This window comes from Ciconia boyciana, chromosome 4 (assembly GCF_034638445.1).
Source record: "Ciconia boyciana chromosome 4, ASM3463844v1, whole genome shotgun sequence".
NCBI lineage: Eukaryota > Metazoa > Chordata > Aves > Ciconiiformes > Ciconiidae > Ciconia > Ciconia boyciana.
The window spans coordinates 24854417-24874279 of record NC_132937.1 but is presented as its reverse complement, the minus strand read 5'-3'; the positions used below and the strand labels follow the sequence as shown (position 1 = coordinate 24874279).

The 19863-nt window shown below is 39.8% G+C and overlaps 1 protein-coding gene across 1 annotated transcript in view; it reads right to left on the bottom strand.

Moving 5' to 3' along the window:
- Positions 1–7713, bottom strand: part of SPEF2 (sperm flagellar 2) — a 45559-nt gene extending 37846 nt beyond the window's left edge. The window contains exons 1-3 of the mRNA XM_072860896.1: positions 7656–7713; positions 6765–6867; positions 207–459 (exon numbers count right to left, since the gene is read on the bottom strand). Coding sequence (XP_072716997.1) covers positions 207–459; positions 6765–6867; positions 7656–7713 — 414 coding nt within the window. The remainder of the gene's footprint in view (positions 1–206; positions 460–6764; positions 6868–7655) is intronic.
- Positions 7714–19863: the final 12150 nt, after the last annotated feature.

The window sequence follows — 19863 nt, the reverse complement described above, 5'->3', positions numbered from 1 at the left end:
TCCTCATGAGTCACAGATAAACCATGTAATCCCACTGTCTGTGTATAAGACAGAGCAAAGGACTGCTTCTTTTCCATATAAGTGTTGGGTTTTGAATAGGAGATTTAAAAAGTGAGGAGGGGAAGCATGCAACATGTTTGAGAGGTACGTGTAAATATGCTACCTGTTTTCCTATATATTTATACAAAATAGGCATAGTTAGTTACCTCTCGATACAAAACACTTTCAATAGACTTAAGCTTTGCAGTTGCTGCAGGTCTCAGTGCTTCCATGGCTAGTCCAGTGAGCTTTGCCTTTTTCTTTTTTTCTAAAGCAATGTACAATTCATATAAAAGCTTTGTTGCAGCGCCACGCTGTCCTGTCATGATGTCTTGGGCCACATTTTCATTAAACTGTACACCAAGGAGGTGAAGCGTGGGCTCCAGGCGAGAAAAATTGTTAAGTTTTGCATTTGCAACCCTATATGATTAAAAACAACAACAAAATCAGAACATAAAGTTATTTTCAATTTCAACTTGCTGCAATAAACATGGTTGTGACATTTATCTTATACCAAGATAGGAGGGGAAAAAACCACAGAGGACTTCCTTAAAGTAATGTGATACACACTTTGGCTTACATTTTATACTGCAGTACATGTGACTGCATTGGCCTACTAGGCGTAACTTTTGGAAAAAATAGAGAACACATTGGGTTATATAACTCTTGATGCATGCACACACAAAGTGCATCTGACAGCAAAAGCTTACCCTCAATTGCAGTTAATTGTATACCATCACAAAAAGTACAAAGAGTTAGCATAAAGTTTGTATATTAACTGTATCAATCCACTTGGGCTCTAACCAGCCAAAATATAGGAAATTATAAAAAAAGTCTATATAATCTATTAACCCTCAGAACACTTTGTCATATTTCTTCTCCAATAAAAAGAAATGGACACATGGGTTGGAGTAGTGTTGAAAACAAAGACTATGGTCTCAATGAGCAATTCACGTTCAAAACTGAAATAGTGAATTGCAGATTAATGTTTCTCTTGATATGTAGATTCTCCTGTGGAAGTACTCAAGATCAATAGATATACAGGCCAAAACCCAATAACAATAAATTATCACTGTATCACAATTAACACAGCAAATTTCATCCAACAAATCCATGACTTCAACCTAAGACAGAATATCATGCTTTCTATACTGCTCTACCACTTGAGTTCACAATAGCTCCTTCACATGAACCAAAAAGCTTTTGAGGTCAGCTGAGCTACAGCATAATTCTGCAAAAATGTCCAATTTTAACGTAAGACCTTCTGGTAACACAGTATTCACCTTATTCCTAGATGAAACAGTCCAGGAGCTCTTTATTCTCACTACAATAGTCCATGCCTTATTTCTTACACAATTATATATAACTGCAGCTTAGTCAACTGCCATTGAGTCAAGGTTAAGGTGAGCCCTGTTGTCAGAAATCACCTCACATGCTGTGGTGATATCACCTCTTAACTTTTTGTTCTGTAATCAGATCAGATGGAGTTTCTTAACCCTGCCTCATAATACAAAAATGTTGTAAATCTTATTTCAAGACCATTGTAAGAGTTCAGGGAAAACTACAATATTTTATTTTTCAAATATGGACAGCCAAACCGGAAAAAGCTTTCTGGTAGTATTCCTTTTAATAAAGGTAGTATCACTTTCTCAATTATTATTCCCTTGCTTATATGTACAAGAAGTGTCAAACATAAGCAGCTAATATAGCTAAGTAGACCTTGACTACTTAGTTGCAATGACCCCACATTCTTTTTTGTTAGTGCCTTCTAGATTATGGTTTCCTATCCTGAAAAAGGAATCTACATTTCTCCCACCACTACCCCAACAGGTATTATCTTGCCTTGGACTGTGCTAAAACATATGAAAGTGACGCTAGCTTAGCAAATGATCCATGAATAATATGCTTTTCCTTAACAGCACACACCAAATTTTAAAAGTGTGGACACACTGGTGACCACAGCCCCTTGAGCCTGGCAGTTCAGCCAGTTTTCAGTCCACCTCACTGTCCACTTACCTAGTCCGTACTTCATCAGTTTGTCTATGAGGATGTTAAGGAAGACAGTGTCAAAAGTCAGTGTAAACAGCATACGGTGATCTCTCAACCACTGAGCCCACCACCTCATTGTGCCAAGTTAGGCATGATTTCCCCCTCATAAATCCATGCTGACAACTCCCAGTTGTCATCTTCTCCTTAATATACTTGGAAATGGTTTCCATGCTTATCTGCTCCATCAGTTCCTAGGGACTGAGGTGAGGCTGACTGGCTTGCACATCCTCCCTTCCCCATTCTTGCTTTCCTTGAAGAGAGGAGTGGGAGTTGCATTCTTCTAGTCCTAGGAATCTCCCCCAGTCACCAGGACCTTTCAAAGTTTATTAAGAGTGGCCTAGCAATGACATCGGCCAGGCCCCTCAGCATATGCCAGGTATATGCCATTAAGTCCCATGAGCTTGTGTATTTCTGGTTATTTAAGTGTTCCTTAAGCTGATCCTTCTCCACCAAGGGTAAACCTTCCTGCTAGTCTCAGCGGCTTGGGATTTCTGAGTGCGAGTTTTACCAGTAGAATCGACCAAGACAGAGAAGGCATGAAGTACCTCAGCCTTTTGCATGGCAGACTGAGGAGTATTCAAGAGTCTGAGAGGAAGATTGAACAATGGAGCCATACTCTGCCATCTGGGATGCCTGGAAGCCAACTCAGTGTAGCCACTATGGAGGCAGGTCCTGGATCTGCTTTGTGCCAGGAGGAAGGCAGCATCACAAGGGATAAGGAGGTGTGGAAGAAGGCTACAGCATGGAGCAGTAAGAGAAACCCCTGCTTACCCTCTAAGATACCCTTACAGAATAGGTACGAGGCCCTGGGTACAGTGGACAAAGCACATAATGAGATAGAGGAGGAACCTGCGCAAGCAGTCTTGCCAAGGTCAGAGAGACCAACCCCTCACAACCAAACCTGCATTAAGACCAGCACTGAGAAGAAACAACAGTGAGTTATGGTCATTGGTGATTCCCCCCTTTGCAGAATGGAAGCACCCATTTGCAGATCGGAGTCTCTTTTCAGAGAAGTTTGCTGCCTCCCTGGGGCTCAAATTAGGGATGTCACTACAAGACTGAAGAGCCTAGTACAGCCTTCAGACTACTACCCATTCCTGCTCTTTCACATGGGTACAAATGATGTTGCAACAAAAAGTCTGAGGTCAAAAGAGATTTCAGAGCCCTGGAAAGAATGCTGAAAAATTGAGAAGCACAAGTAGTGTCTCCCTCAATGTAAGCACTGATGGTTTTTTTTCACTAGGTCCTGTGCCCCAGTCAGCAGTAGGCTCATGTTTTCTCCAGCCTTCCTTTTGCTGTGGAGATACCTGTAAAAGCCGTTCTGGTTGCCCTCCAAGTGCGTCACCAGTTTTGACTCCTAATGGGTGTTGGCTTTCCTAAAGCCATCCCTGCATACTCAGACAGCGTCTCTGTGCTCCTCCTGAGTTGCCTGACCCTGCTTCCACATCTTGTAATCTTCCTTTTTACATTTTAGTTTTGTCAATAGCACCTTATTCTTCCATTCATGCCTCCTGCTGCTTTTGTTCAGTTTTATTCACATTGAGATGGATTATTCTTGGAGGAGACGATCCTTGGAAGAAAAAAAAAATATTTAAAAAAAAAAAAAAAATCGATCAGCTGTCTTGGACCTCTCTTCTCTCCAGGACCATTTTACATAGGATTCTTCCAAGCAGATCCCTGAACAAGCCAAAGTCTGCTCTCCTGAAATCTAGGCTTGTGACGCTCCTATTTAGATTGTTTACTCCTCTCAAGATCATGAACTCCACCATCTCATGGTCACTGCAGTCAATGCTGCACCCGACCTCCCTTGTTTGTACACACTAGGTTTATTAGAACGTCTCCCCTCTTCAGGTCCTCAATCATGTTTCTCAGGAATTTATCATCAATGCACTCCAGTAACCTCCCAGATTGCTTGTGGTGTTTCTCTTCCAGTGGATACCCACTTGGTTAAAGTTTCCTATTCAGACCAAAGTCTGTGAAAATGAGAATTCTTCCAGTTGCTCAAGAAAACCTTATGTACTTCTTCCTGCTCAAGTAACCTGTGGCAAACAGTCACCACAACATCACCCAGTTTGGTCTTTCCTCTAATCCTAACCCGTAAGACCTTAACTGGTCATCATGCAACCCAAGGCAGAGCTCTGTGCCTCTTCTCTGCTCTCTCACACAAAGGGCAACTCAGTCCTCCTCATCTCCTAGCCCATCCATCCTAAAGAGCCTATATCCAGCCACGGCAGCACTCCAGTTGTGTGAGCTAACCCGCTGCCTCTCTGTGATTCCAACAATACCATAGTCCTGCAACTGCACACAGGCTTCTAACTCCTCCTGTTTGTTCCCCATGCTGCATGCATTAGTATACAGGCACTTCAGAGAGGCAGCCAGTTGTGTTGATTTACCAGAAAATGTGTGAATGCTTCTCCCATAATGCTGTCTTCTCAGCACTTCCTTAATTGCGTACATGTATTTGCAGTGGGCAGTCTTCTGCACAGTTTTGCCCCTCTTACCTCCTCTTGCTTGCCAGTCTAGGCCATCAATTCCTCACTTGTTTGAGAGTAATCATCTCCTTCCCCCCTCATTCCCAGTTTAAAGCTATCCTCACCAGGTTTGCCAGCCTGTTGGCAAAGATGCTTTTGCCCAACTTGGTCAGGTGGATCCCATCTCTTCCTAGCAGTCCTCCATCTTCAAAGAGGATCCCATGACTGTGAAAAACAAATCCCTGCTGTTGACAGCAGCTACACAACCACCTGTTGACCTGTAGAATCTATCCACTCCTCATCAAGCCCTTCCACCTCACCAGCAGAACTGAGGAAAAAAACACCTGGGCCCCCATGCCTTTGACTTTTGCCTCCAGAGACACTCTTGATATGCTCCAGGTCACTCTGGCAGTATCCTTGGTGCCCACATAGAAGAGCAGCAAGGGCAACAGTGCAAGGGCTGGACGAGCCTCCACAGCCCTGGACCCGATCCCCAGCAAGCAGCAAACCTCCCCGGCTAGCATGTGAGGTCAGCAGATGGGTGCCTCCACCTCCTGCAGGAGAAAGTATTCCACTACTGTCTCTCACCTTTTCCTCCTGATGCTCTTGTGTGGTTCAGATGACTTCTCCAACTCAGATGCTTTGTTGCACAGAGCCACTAGCCTCTCATCTGCTGCCAAGGCAATGGACCTGTTCTGCAGCTGCAGATCAGCAGGTGGAGCAGGAACCTTCCTTCTCTTGCCAAAAGTTACAATCTGTCAAGTCATCTCCTTTTCCCAACCCAACAAGCACAGATTGTGCCTGCCTCTCCTTCAGCACAGCCGCAGGTTCAGGTTCCTGTTTCTGCAGCGTCTCAGAGAAGACACAATCTCCTTTCCATCATCTGTGATGCTGAACAGTCTACTGACCTCCTTCTGCAGCAGCTTGACTTGGTGAGACAGATCCTCCATGTGCACACAAATAGGCAGGGAAAGCCACCACCTCCCCTTGCCCAAGGCTAAGTGAAGACTCTAAGCATTCCCTACAGCCTGAGACATAGAGAATTGCCTCCTTTCACTGGACAGAAATCTGAGTTGAGCCCCCTGACATTCCGAGCAATTGTTCCAGTGGGTACTGGGGATCATGCCCTATCATGCATCATCACCTTTGCTGAACATGCATACACTGTCTCAGCAGAGTTTCTAACCTCTTCTTATACCTGCTGAAGTGCATCTTCACTAATTGCACCTCCCTAATCAGAAGTCAGCTGGAGACAAGAGCTCAAAGCACCCTTTTATCAGGAGTTGACAGAACTTGTTAGAAGCTTCTAGAGCTTGCTAGAAGTAAATGCCTCCTGAAGCTATCCTTTCCCAGCAGCAACAGGCACTCTAAAGTTCCTGAAAGAGTTAACAGGAGTTCTCCAATGATCCCAGAAATTCCTGAGAGATCTAGAAGTCCTAGAAGCAGAGTCCAAAAACTGCTGTGCAAAACCGCTGTGTTTGTTGGCTGCCTTTGTTAGCTGTGCTCAAGCTGCTCTCCTACAAGTTGGTGGGACTTGGACAAGAAAGGGTATAAATAAATAAGAAGTGCAAAGAACATAAAAAAGAAATTCAGAAGAAACAGGAGGAGGATGTGCACCAAGGTCTGCCAAAATGGAGCATAAGCCAAGGAACCCCATGAACTGCATCATCAACATACCAAAGCTCACAGATCTGCACAAGATTTTTCAACTTCCTGTTTTTCTGTTCTTCTTCATCGTGGATATTACACCAGTTTACTTGTAAACTTATAAATTCTTACATGATCTTCCACCAGGGCTTCACTCAGAGCCTCACAATGTATCTCCACATTTTCATTTTAGTGAAGATGTAACGATCACCACCACACCACTCCTCCGGATTCTTGGCTCTACACAGCTCATGGGGACAGTGTCAGTACCTCCAGTCTTAGAGGCATCCTTGAAGGGCTTGTTGAACTTTTGATCTAACCTGCTACTATCATAGTTACAATCAAAATGCATAATTTTCTTGAAGTAGTATGATCCATCTCTCTGGAAATACGAAGCTAATCTGTGTATCAAATACCAGTAGCTTTTGATTTACTGATAAATGTATCAAATCTTGATAAGTTCTAAATGCCTGTCCCACTCTGCATTAGCAAATCCTAACTGAAAAATAAATATTTTGTCTAATTTCTGTAAGAGACATGTTATCCGTATGTACTAACCTGCTCTGTGAAAATTGATTAAAGTCATCCTGAAGACCGTATTTGTGCAGAAGTTCTCCTAGCAGGTAGCCATTAGAAAATTCTTCTGAAAATGATCCTGGAACTGAGTTCATTTTTTGTTGTTTGTTTTTAAAAAAAATTAAGATAATTAAAATAATTCATACATTAATCTTAATACAACTTGTTATTATTTTTAGAACAAAATTAAGTCCAAACTTTATTAAATAATTCAGAGGAATTTTAGGAGAATGAGCTAGCAGTAACCAGTTTTCAGGTCACAAATCTGCTTTCAGTGTAGTTATTTTGCAACATAAGCTTTAGGTAGTCATTTAATTCTCATTTTCACTGTTAAAAAGTAAACACTGTCAGAATTGTCATTAATATTGTAGCAATATCTATAAATGATAATTACTAAATTTTCTGTAAAAAATGCAAACGAAAACAAATCTAGATCTGATGTGCTCCTCTTCCATGGAAAGTTGCTCCCTCCTTGAGAACAAATGCTTCTCCAAAGCCAGCACAACACCTGCCACTCAGAACAAAGCACTGCTTTGCAAACATATTAAAATATTTTTATCCTCTGGAGTCCTTATTAGCAGGTGAAGCTTGAGCTCCTCATATCTCCTGAGAGCACTTGCCCCTTGAGGAAAATTAACTTCACCTCGAAAATCAGTCTTGCACATGAAGATTAAAAATGTACCGGAGGAGGTATCTGGACTCGAGGAAGCGGGAGGGTTCATCGGTAGGTCAACGGGAGCTGGCCCCGGGGAAGCCTCTCAATTCCTCAGGGAGACGAAGGCCTGACCCTGCGGCAGCCCCCTGCTCTGGCAGGCAAGCCAGCTGTCCCCCGAGCCCCCCGCCCCCTCCCAAGGCAGCGGGGCCCCCACTCACCCACTCTCCGGGAGAGCTTCACCTCCTCGTTCAGCCACTCGCACAAAATCTCCGACATGACGGGCGGCGGCGGCGGCCCTCACGACCGCCTGGCACCGCGTCCCGTTGCCATGACGACCGGGCTCGGCGCATGCGCGGTGGAGGAGGGGACGGTTTCCCCGCCCGCCGCAGCGGCCAATCCCCACGAGCGCACGCGGCTCCAGGAAGGCTGCGCGTGCGCTGCAGGTGGGGAGGGGTCGCGGGTGTGGCCGGGGCGGGGAGACGAGGAGGAAGGTGAGCGCACCGCGAGGAGGAGTGCGTGCTCGCCTCCGCGGCCGCCGCCGGGGGGGCGCGCGCCGGTCCGTCGTCCGTCCCAGCACCCTCCGTCCGTCCGTCCGTCCGGGCCGTTAGGCGTTGAGCGGGCGGGGCGGGCGACACTCGCCGAGCGCGGGGCTGCCCGTGGGCTGAGGAGGGTGGCAGCTGAGCACAAGGGAGCTCGTGGCTGGGGGGCAGCAGCATCCTTCTAGTCACAGGTGGTCGGTGGCCCCTGTCATTCAGCGTCCTGCTCGGTGGTCCTCTGCCATTTTCGGTGAGGTCTGTCAGCGGCGGCTGCCTTCTCAGGCCGTGCTCCCTGCGTGCCCCAGCCGCCGCCTCCTGGCTGCGTGCCTAGCTGCTCGTTTAGTATGTGTTTAAATCACTACTTCCCCATTCCACCCCACCCTTAGGCTGCTCGTTGCTGAATTTGCTCTGGTGCTAGCGCAGATGGTGTCGAGCAGGGGACTCAGGCTGAAAAACAATCTGGCAGGAAAAAGAAAAATTTAATCTGGGGTAATTTTCCCAAATTAGTTCACATAACAGCACAAATGACTATGTTGGCACCATATGAAAGGGAGAGCAAAAACTGCTGAAAAAAGTTCCGCCAGTTTCAATGTGTGCTACACATTTACAAGGATGTTTTTCGACAGCGGTGTTTGTGTAAGAAGTCTCAGAAGCATTTGTGTGCCAATACAGCTGCCTGTGTGGCTCTGCAGCAAGCCACTTCAGGGATCCGAGCTTGTTTTGAAATAAGCCTCACTGATACCGTTTTCTGCTCTGGTTTTGTTTGTATTGGGTCGTCTTCTAGAATCACACTGAAAGATCATGCATAGTTCTGATGCCCCCATTTTGAAGAGTGTGTTACAAAAATGTAGACCATAGAGAAGAGAACTACATCCGGAAAATACAGTGTAAGCCATGGGAATTTAAATTGGCTGATTTCTTTCTCTGGAAAAGATGTATAGTTGATTTAATTAAGTTTTCAAGGACCTTTGGTGCAATACAGAATCGTAAAGGATTATTTAATCTAGAAAAGACAGGAACAAGAGGATCTAGTTAATGACAGGCAGACAACAAACTAAACATAATTTTTGAAAGTGACAGTGATTAACAGTTGACATAAACAACTTGGAATATTATGGATTCTGTTCCTCTAGAAGTCTTCTGATTAAATCCGTGCTTTTACAGATGGTGTGCTTTAAAGCTAAATAAATTGCTGAGTCTTGTAAGAGTAAATATCTTGAGAAGGTCATTGTAGAATTAGTGACACATGAATGAATCAAGTAACAGGAAACTTCAAGAGAGGGGAAGTACTTTCAGGGCAGATGTTTAAATTAACATTTATATCCTTTTAAAAAATTAAAGTTTTGTGTGTATGTTAAGTTATAAAAATATCCACACTTTAGGGGAAGGAAAAAAACTTGATTTTTTTTTTTTTACCATGTTTGCAGTGGGAGTACCTACCATCAGAGTGTGTTTCTGATATGTCAGAATGCAAAGAACAAATCTGTTCTAGCTTCATAATGAAATTTTTTCCTCAGCTCCAGAAATCAATGTATATATATTTATATATAGTTAAATGTTGCTGTAAGTAGTCATTAACAGAAGTTTATGGTGATTTTAAAAATGCAAACCAGAACTGATTTATATTAAGTTTATAACTTCTTTCCATATCACTTCTGACTTTGAAAAGCTGGTAGTTCCTGTATCTTTAAGAATTTTTTATGGAATATATTCCTTCAAGTTCATTATCATATACAATGGATATCTAAACAGCTAATTTTGTTTAAAAATAACATTAGTTGTTCTGTCTCCTGAGAATGACAAAATAAAATCTTAGTCAAATAAGCTAGAATTGTGAGAAAGATGTGGAATTTCTCTCATTTAAATTCAGTAGTGGTTTGCTGTTTCATCTAAGGCTGTCTTAGCTCTTAAGAAATTAATGTAGCTTTCTAACAGAATTCTGAGTAGTGATGCAATAATGTAGTAATCAATTTTTACTTCATTCTTTCCCTAAATTTAAGAACTTGGAAAGATGTCTATGTTCTGCACTGTGAAAGCTAAGTCCAGAGAGTGTTTAAAGGAAAATACTTGCAGACAACAAGTAAGGTAACTGTTTCCCTAATTCTACCCTTGCTGAAAACACATATTATTTTTAAATAATATGGTTATTTATTCTGTGTCCTGTTAATTTCTTACTTCTCTGCTAGAAATGCCAGTGGGACTGTCCTGGAAATTCCAAACTGATTTTCCACAGGACACTGTACTTTGGATAATGTAGCTTTTAGACACTAATACTGGGTGATGGAATGCCTCTGAATTTTTCACCTAAAATCGTGTATTTTAAACTTCATGCATCTTCCTGTGGACTTGCTTTGAAATAGGAGAGAGTTGTCTATACATTGTATTTATAATGGCCAAAGGAATAGAATATATCAAACAGCAATCTGTTGAGCACAGGAATTAAAGTGCCAGGGATTATCTGTTGCATTTCATTCCTTTTGCCCTCCGGAAAGAAACTGCATGTATGAAGAACAAAAAAAGAGCTTAAGACATAATCAAGCCTAGAGCTTTTGTGCATATTAGTTTTGAATCACCTGGATGTAATAGTGGTATGCATGAAGAATAAAAGGGCAAAAATTAAATTTTTAAAGTTATTATCTATAGTTATATGCTACAAGTTATATGCTATATTATATAATAACTTATATGCTATAAGTTATTATAACTTAAGCTTTTATCACAAAAAGACAATCAAATACTTTTAAAGGTTCAAGATTCTAAACTGAAGGGGGAGTTGATTAGGAGGAATGATTTCATCTTAATACAACCAAGATTAAGAAAAGTCAAATGGAGAAGTACCTGAATTCTTAAGTTAAATTGCATTTGTATTGAAGCCATGCAGACAGTAGTAGCACTAAACAGATACAGAGTAATTAAAGAATGTGTGTGTCGTGGTTTAGCCCCAGCCGGCAACTAAGCACCATGCAGCCGCTTGCTCACTCCCCCCTGGTGGGATGGGGGAGAGAATCAGAAGAGTAAAAGTGAGAAAACTCGAGGGGTGAGATAAAGACAGTTTAATAGGGAAAGCAAAAGCCGCGCACACAAGCGAAGCAAAACAAGGAATTCATTCACTCCTTCCCATGGGCAGGCAGGTGTTCAGCCATCTCTAGGAAAGCAGGGCTCCATCACGCGTAACGGTTACTTGGGAAAACAAACGCCATCACTCCAAATGTCCCCCCCTTCCTTCTTCTTCCCCAGCTTTATATACTGAGCATGACGTCATGTGGTATGGAATAGCCCTTTGGTCAGTTTGGATCAACTCTCCTGGCTGTATCCCCTCCCAGCTTCTTGTGCACCTGGCAGAGCACGGGAAGCTGAGAAGTCCTTGACCAGTGCAGCAACAACTAAAACATCTCTGTATTATCAACACTGTTTTCAGCACAAATCCCAAACATAGCCCCATACTAGCCACTATAAAGAAAATTAACTCTATCTCAGCTGAAACCAGGACATGTGCCTTCAGGAGTTTCCTTGTTTGCACCAGAATTTGTTGCTGTATCACTAAGATTGTTTATAAACATACCTTAGGTCTGATTTTTTGTAATTTTATGTTCTTTATTGCTTGTTTGCTTTGTCTCTTTTTTGGGAAGTTACAAAGAGGCTAAATAGCCTCCACTTCTGATAGGGCTTTTTTTCTACTTTTCCCTCTCTAGTGTGATTATTCATTTTACTTAACTTTATTTATTCTGTCTGGCATGATCAAATGATCACGTCCTCTTTGAAATTTAGTTTTAACTGTACTCATCCTGCACAGATACTCTCTTTCTGTCACCTCTGGATTCTTATAAGTGTCTGTCCTGAGGACAGAAGAGGATCAAGCCCTAAATAAAAAACCACAATCTTGAGGTTTGTGCTCACCACACATTTCCACAGCTGTTTTCTAGCTACATCTGTCAGTTCCATTGCCCGTACTGACATTTTCCACAGCTGTTTGCTAGCTACATCTCTCAGTTCCATTGCCCATACTGACATTTAGAACACAATGACTCTGGAGCCCTGTTCTAACTCCTACCTTGGTTTTCTTGCCACAAGACAACAGCTATATTAATTCAGACCAGGTGTTTGTCTATTCCCTTCTCCTGTCTCTGACAATGATCAATAACAAATTCTGGGGAAGAAATTAGGGAGAAGCATATACTAAGTCCTGTTAGCATATACTAAGACACCCCACAAAACAGTCTCCCAGCCAACATTGATTGTGGTGAAGGACGTTCTGCATCCACATAAGCTAGTGCAATTAACTTTTCCTTCCATGCAGACAGTTTTGAATCTGTGTAAATGTTTAACATTGACAGTGGCCTGTGGTAAGGAGTTCCATAGCTTAACCAGGCTTTATATGAACAAATTATATTACCTTTCATTATGTGAAGAAGTACATTGTTTTGTGTATTTTGAAGTTGCATTCTCTGCTCATTGCTTTCAGCGCTCTAGTAGTTCTGTTATTTTTAAACAAGAACATTAGGCATCTGACTTGCAGGTTGAACTGATGTTTCAAGGGCTATCTTGCTTCCCATAACTGTATAATAGAGGTATTTTATATGTACATTTACTGTCCATCTTTATTCTCTCTCCTTCTCTGTTTTGGGCATGGGAGATTGTGTCTCTGGAGAGGAACTGTGGTTCCTGTGGCATATTCTGCTCTTGTTATTATCTGCTTTGAGAATGCTAAGGTGTGTGTGCTGTACAAATACTGTAAAAAAAAGTCCCCTGCTTTAAGTAGTTGTAGAACAAACATGTGGCAGTGCTGATGTGGCTACATACAATATATATCCAAGAACTGCAGTAACTGCTTAAGTAGCCTCTTTATATTTTAAACAAGTGTGTCCCCTGTGTTCAAATACTGATGAGAATGTATGATGCAGTCTGGAAAATTCCAGGTATGCTGTGTGCAGGCAAATATTGTAACTGGGCGCATCGTTTTCTGTATTGCGAAGTGGATTATTAGTATGTAGGTTCAACTTGAATAAATCTCAGTAAATTACTGGGCAAGATTAAGGCGAGAGAACTGCAGAGAAGTTCTGACACTATGAAGAAGAAACAGGGCAAAATGCTTCCAGTATGAGGAACAAGTGTAGTGTTATGGCTTACTGATGTTTTGTTTATTTTCCATACCGGTAACCAAGTAAGGAAGGCAGTAATGTATCCTATTGCACAGAACTGTAACTCGCTTGTTGTACTAAGACAATATGGTTCCATTTAGTTCCATTATAGCGCTTCCACATTTAAGCTAAAGTCTGAAGAATTTTTCAGCTTCAAATGAGAATTCAGTGTCTCCAGTGTGATGTGTTTGTCAGGAATCACTATCCACTACAGTGGGTAGTGGCACATAATATTGAATAACGTTTGAAATATTGATGCTGTTTGGTTTCATTTGTAAGAATACTTAGAGACTTACTAAGTCGGCTTTTTTATTATTTTTTTAAAGTGTATAGAATTATTGCCTTTCATTGAAAGTTCTTGAGGAGATTCTGTGGCTTTAAGGTAGTCAGTGCTTCTCAATCATTTCAAGAGCAAAGGAGCACTTTATACAGAAAGCATCAAAACAGTAAAAGCTGAGCGTAAGTTATGGAAATAAAGAGCCAAACTGCCTGACAGAATGAAAATTCACATAAGCAAAAGAAAAGGAAGTAGAAAGCTCATTAGAACCTGTCTGAATAGTGAGTACATACATGTCTTAAGGACACAGTAAATTACAGGGAAATTAGAGACTGGCATGTAGATACAGCTTTAAGCAAGTGTGTGAAACAAAGGAATGGGAAATTAAGGATGTTTTTATTTTAAAGAGGTCACTGTGATGCCACTGAATTGATTACCCATTTTTGAGCATCTCATTCTTCATAATAGTTTATTTTCCTTTTTATTACTGATTTCTTTCCTTTAATACCTGTATGGTAAATTTCCATCAGAAAGGTGGAGATTCCGGGATGCAGACTCTGATCCCTTAGTGGGATGCTAGGAGTAGTTGGGAAAGGCAGTAGGCAAGGGGTAAAAAAAGTTGAAGATTAGAGACTGGAATTGGATAAAGATTCATAAAGGAATGCTACTGGTACAGATAGCTAGCCAAGAAGAGGATTCCATTAGGGATGGAGCAAATGGGATTGAGGCAACACACATTGCCTTAGTTATATGGCTTGAACAGAGCCTTGAAACTCTGACTCACTGTTTCTCTACCATAGGAAATTGTATGTAAAACATACTGGCAAAGGATGTTTTCAGTCAATCCCAATAATTACCCACATCCACATGCACATCTGTGTCATAATACAGCTAGAACTTATATTACATGAACATTTTTCTTGTAGTCATTCTTTCATGCACAGAATGGTTATCCGTTTGGTGTGGATGAATGAAAGTTCTCTCCAGTCTGTTGCATTTTTGCCGTGCACAGTCGAATTCAGTCTCTGGCATAGTGTTTCTGCAACAGACAGATCAGATTAATGAAACCAGACTTTTCCAGACAGTTACAAAATGTGAGTTTATCATTTTATGGATGCATTACTTTATGTACAGTGGCCTGATATATTTTGAATAGTATTTGGAATACTCACAAGGCCTCATCAGTTAATATTTTATTTTTATCGTTCAATAAATGCTCATTAACTGTGCACCATGTTACGTTCTTTCACTGTAGCTTTTGTCTAGCATTATTAAAGAATGTATGCAATGTAAATAGAATCCTTTTGTCTATTACTGAAATACAACTGCTTTTTCTTTTAGTAATAGGACAGCTATTGTGCACTAACAATTCTGTTCAATTATATTTTTAAGGTATAAATTGAAGAATAGTGTGTTTGTTCTGGAGTGGAGAGGGAATGCAAGTAAGCACAATGTAACAAGTGATCTGGAATTTGGCTAGCATCCTTGCAACTAATGCCAGCACTTAAAAGCCTTGGATACTTGTTCTTTCTCCTTATGTTCAATGAGAACATTGGTCAAGCATACTGTACGTTGGAAATGTTCTTGGTAGAACATTAGGCTTTCACAATTGTTCTTTAATCCACAGCAGTTGTTAGCTAATTAGGGTAAAACTGATGATGTAAATAGTTTTAAAAAAATTAAAGTAATGTTGATGTAGCTAGACAAAGCTAGCCCATGTTAGACCATGGGCTAACATGCCCAGTTGCTCCTTTTAACAATAAATTAATGATAAATCATGGCATTATAATGCCAGTACACAGAATTTAATTTTATAAGGAGAAGATATGTGTAGACTTTATTTTCTACAATAATGATCTATCTTTCAAGTTGCACATTTCTCTCATCTTATGCCAGAATAAATTTGTTCTTGGGCTGATTCCAACAGATGTTTTTTTATTTCTTGGACATCAGAATTGGTGATAAAGACAGGGATAATGTTGTGCTTGCAGTTAATGGCTACTGAAATACGATTTTGTTTAACAATATCTTTGTCTTATTCATAAACAGTTTCTTTTTTGACTACCTGCAATTAGAATAGACGATTTAAATGGGAATAAAGTCTGCCTTAAAATAAGTGAAATTCTGTAATAAAGTTTAATTTAATATAGAATGACTGAATACAGGCAGTAGTGAAAGATGCAGAAAAGCCATCCAGCTGTTCATGCTTTAAGTTGTGGCACAAATAAACATTTGAAAGGAATGACAGAAATTATAACTGTTAGGGACTTGTGTGGTGGAGCAATGACTGCCTTACTGTTACTGATGGATCACTTCAAATCATATAACAACGTACAGTGCTCTATATTCAAACCAGTAGTAAGAATCTAAAATAGTGTGCTACTTTGCCTCTGATTTTCTCCAGCTGTCCTACCACTTATTCCCATTTCCAACTCTTTCTGCTCCATTGATTCTTATTCTCTCCCACAATCAGAATTATTCTTACCAATATGTTTCCATTTATTTCCTTCTTCATATTCCTCAGGTCTTCACATTTGATGATGTGTCTTCTCATTTTCATTTACTGCCCTAATCTTCCTTTCCTACCAAGGCTCATATGCACATTTTGTTTTCAAAGTAGTTTATACCCTTTCTGAATTATGTGTTATGTTAGATTTTTACTGTAACATCTCTAATCATTCTCTTTTCTCCTCATTCTCCAGAGTGATGGTAGAAACTGTTAGAATTGCTTTATAGGTTCAGTGGCAAGAGTTTGTCCCTTTTGGCCACTTGAGTCATGTGTAGAGTGGTAGGCCAAAAAACCCTTCAGCTGTTCCTTTTGTACAAGTACTTTGTAAGCTATTTGGCATATGGATGTTTGGCACATGCTTATGTAGATAGCTTATTGTTTTTGCAAATTACAGTTTTGAAATTCCTTCCCCAGATGGATGGTAGATGTCCTGCTCCATCCCAGAGAAATGTTGTGTGAATGAGACTTAAAATTAAAACCAAGCAAAATCATGGTTGGACTGTCAGGTATGCACAAAACCAGCTGGTGCATATGCCATCTTTAAAAAAACCTAAGACTAGACAGAGTATCTTTTTGCCAAGTATCTTGGGAAACCATTGATCATGTATCCCCAAATTTGCATAATTATGCCTGTGTTCATATGTGTATTGTGCCTTATTCTGAACCTATGATATAAGTTCTAATTTATCTTACATGATTTATCTTCCAAGTCTGGCACATCTTTTTCTGCCCTTGGGTTTCAAAAAATGCTTCTTCCCTCTAGGCTCAGCTAGTTGTCAGTGTGCGTAGCTTTTTATGCAGAATGAATACTCCCAAAGAATTTATTATCAATGACAAGTTCCTTTTTAGCAGCACAGTAGCAGCATTTGTCAGACTGAATCATTAACAATATCCAGAATGCACCATTTTCTTCCTGCCTCTTCTGAAAACCTCACTGAGTTTGAAGGAGTGTTAGTCTAGGTATATACTTAGGTAGACCTGCCTTCAGTGTCAGTAAAGAGGTGGTATGCCACGTCACTGTTTCTCTTTCTTCTCACTGATGACTTCTGACAGTAAAGCTTATTCTGCCCTTTCTCTTGTTTTCCCTCTCACCATACTGTTACTTCTCTTTTATAATACCAAATACAGATGCTCAGGCTGCACCATTCAAAACAGCTCTTTCAACTGCAGTTATAAGAGTGAGTACTTACTGATATTAAATGTTTTCTGATACAATACAAGCACTAGTAAGTTGCCAGTAGAATTTCTTCTTTTTTGAAATTATATTCAGTAGAGGATTTGAAGGTTTAGCATAACCTTGAATAGAATTCTTGCTGCTCATAGCAATTTAATAAATTCTGCTTTCATCTCCATTTTAAAAAAGAAAATGATCACATTTTCTGTGACAAGAATTCTCCTGCATGGTAGATAATAAAATATGTAAATGAAGCCATCTTATTCCATCTTTTGGAATCAAAAGGTCAGTTTACCATTGGATGGCAGCAGAAGATTCTTTCACTAAAGCTCGTACCTGCTGCAGACACATAATCCATATTTTCTGCACACATCAGAAGAATCTTGCAGAGGCAGAGTAGTCCTTACCCATTTAAAGAAACATGCCTTTCTAAGATTTAGGTATAAATTTTTGGTTTCTTCTTCATCATATTTGGAATGACAAAAGGCCCAAGCCTATAAAAGACAAGTGCAGCATACTGTTTATTAAGTTATTTTAAATCAAATAAATTCTATTGTTTGGTTTGAATTTATTTTTTTTTACAGATTAATGCATGATATTACTTGAATGGGCCAGGTGAAGCACAGAAAAATAGTTTTAATTTTGAAACAAGAAATAAGCATACCTGACAGACCTTACTGCTTATACAGTGTCAAATTAATGTCATTTATATGTATAGACCATGCAAATAAAATTTAATAATTTACTGCATAATATGATACGTGGAACCTAAGATTCATATAATTTTGTTTCTGGAATTATGCAACTGCTTCCTGTGATTACATGCCTTGGCAAACTGTTCAACAATCCCTTTTAAGTAATGTTTTCAACAGTTTCTGTTCCATGGTGAGAGACGAATGAGATATGGAAAGCCCAGGAATGGCAAACATAACCAAAAAGCAAATAAATGAAATTACAACATTGTAATTGCTTTCTTACAGACCCAGACATTCATGCAAACAAAATCAGACAGTGCAGCAGTTAAATTCATATGAAGCTTGGTTCAGTTGTTTCAAGATTTGGTCACCTTATCATTTATGTCTAAAGCTAAGGAATTAAGTTTGCTTTGCTTTGGTATGTTAACATGGAAACCCCTTTACTAGTGGGAATGGATCTCCATGATTGCAACCACACCAAAGCAACTCAGGGAGAAAATTAAAGGACGTTTTGGGAAGTCAAACTCCATCCCATCTGTCTCATGACACCCAGCTTTACAGAAACCTGTAAGATTCATAAGAAAAATTATGTATAGATTATGTGTGGGTGTGCAAGCATGTGTGTATATGCTTTTAAATATTTTTTTAAAACATCCAATGATTTTGAAAGCTCTTTTGCAAACACAAAGTTCAGTGTTTCAGATCACTAATAAGCAAAAAAATAGCGTTTGCTTTCTTACTGCTGCAGTGTAGTTTCTTTCCCATAAAGTTACTTATTTGAATGAAAACAAAATAATTACATATTTATTTTCTGAATTCTAAATGTAATTAATGGAGTTAATAATATTTTCTTCCTTCATGACATATTTTTGAAATTTCAATAATTATATAAATACAACTTCATCAAACATTTGTCTTTTGAATTTGTCATCCATCAACTGGTTTGTGCAAAGAGAAGACAATGAGTATAGCAGGTTTTAATAGATATTTCTGGCTCACTTTTTGTGAAGTAGAGTAAGTAACATTGCTTCCTTGTGAAAGTTTTTGATATTAAGATAATTTGTTTCTATTGTCCCTAGTACTTCTGTATTTGTGAGCTACTATTTACAACTTTTTTGTAACGTTAAAAGTAGATATTTCCATCCTGTGTATAACATGTCAGCATATAGAACAGCAGCTGCTACAGAGGTGTAGTTTTTCAGTAATTGTAACATTTAGTTTTGTTCAGCTTTGTGATTTATTATACTCTCTGTATTACATAACAGAGACTTTTAAATATGGTTAGTCTTTTCCCTTCATCTTTGAGCTGAATATGATGATCCATATTTATTTTACAGCTTGTGTTTTGTTTCTGTAATGAAGATATCCTCACTAGAGAAGAGGACTTAATTGTTGATCATTCATTTTTGGGGAGGATCCCTTATGGTGTTCAGAGTACACAGGTGTGGTTCAGCCGTGGTTTCTGAGACAAGTCTGTAATGAGGAAATTTAACAAGCAGAAAAAAATGCATGTTTTGCAAGGTGATAGACTACAAGAAATTCAGGACAAATAATAGAAGCATAAATGATGTAATTATTAAAAAATGGAGATGTAAAAACTGTGTAAAGAGTTTGTAATTGCAGTTTGCCTTAACAAGAGCTGTTTGGTGGTATGAATGTTACTTAAAGGAAAAAACACTTTGGAGATGAAGGGCATTTTGGTTTTAATCCAAATGTGTTTTCAGTCATAATCAGTAAAATACATGTGGTAGAAAAGTAAGAGACAATGCTAATGCTTAGCAGAAATTCTCATAGAATTCTGTAAATCTGTTGAGAGTTCACCTACCTGCTTGCTACAGAATGGCCTGGGTTAACTAGGGAAGCAGTTTAGGTGTACTGGCGGTAACTTTAAAGCATACCCATTTAGAAATTTATGCTGACTTCTAATGGTGATCCATCTTTGACTTTTTCAGAAATTAATCCTATCACAAGGTATTGCTGCTTACCAGTTACCCTGATGAGAAAGTTACAGTTACCCTCTTTATCGCAATGTTATGCTGAACCTGTCCAACTGGTGTCAAGTCACAGAATTGTCTCTGCACTTGTTCCGTGTAGTTG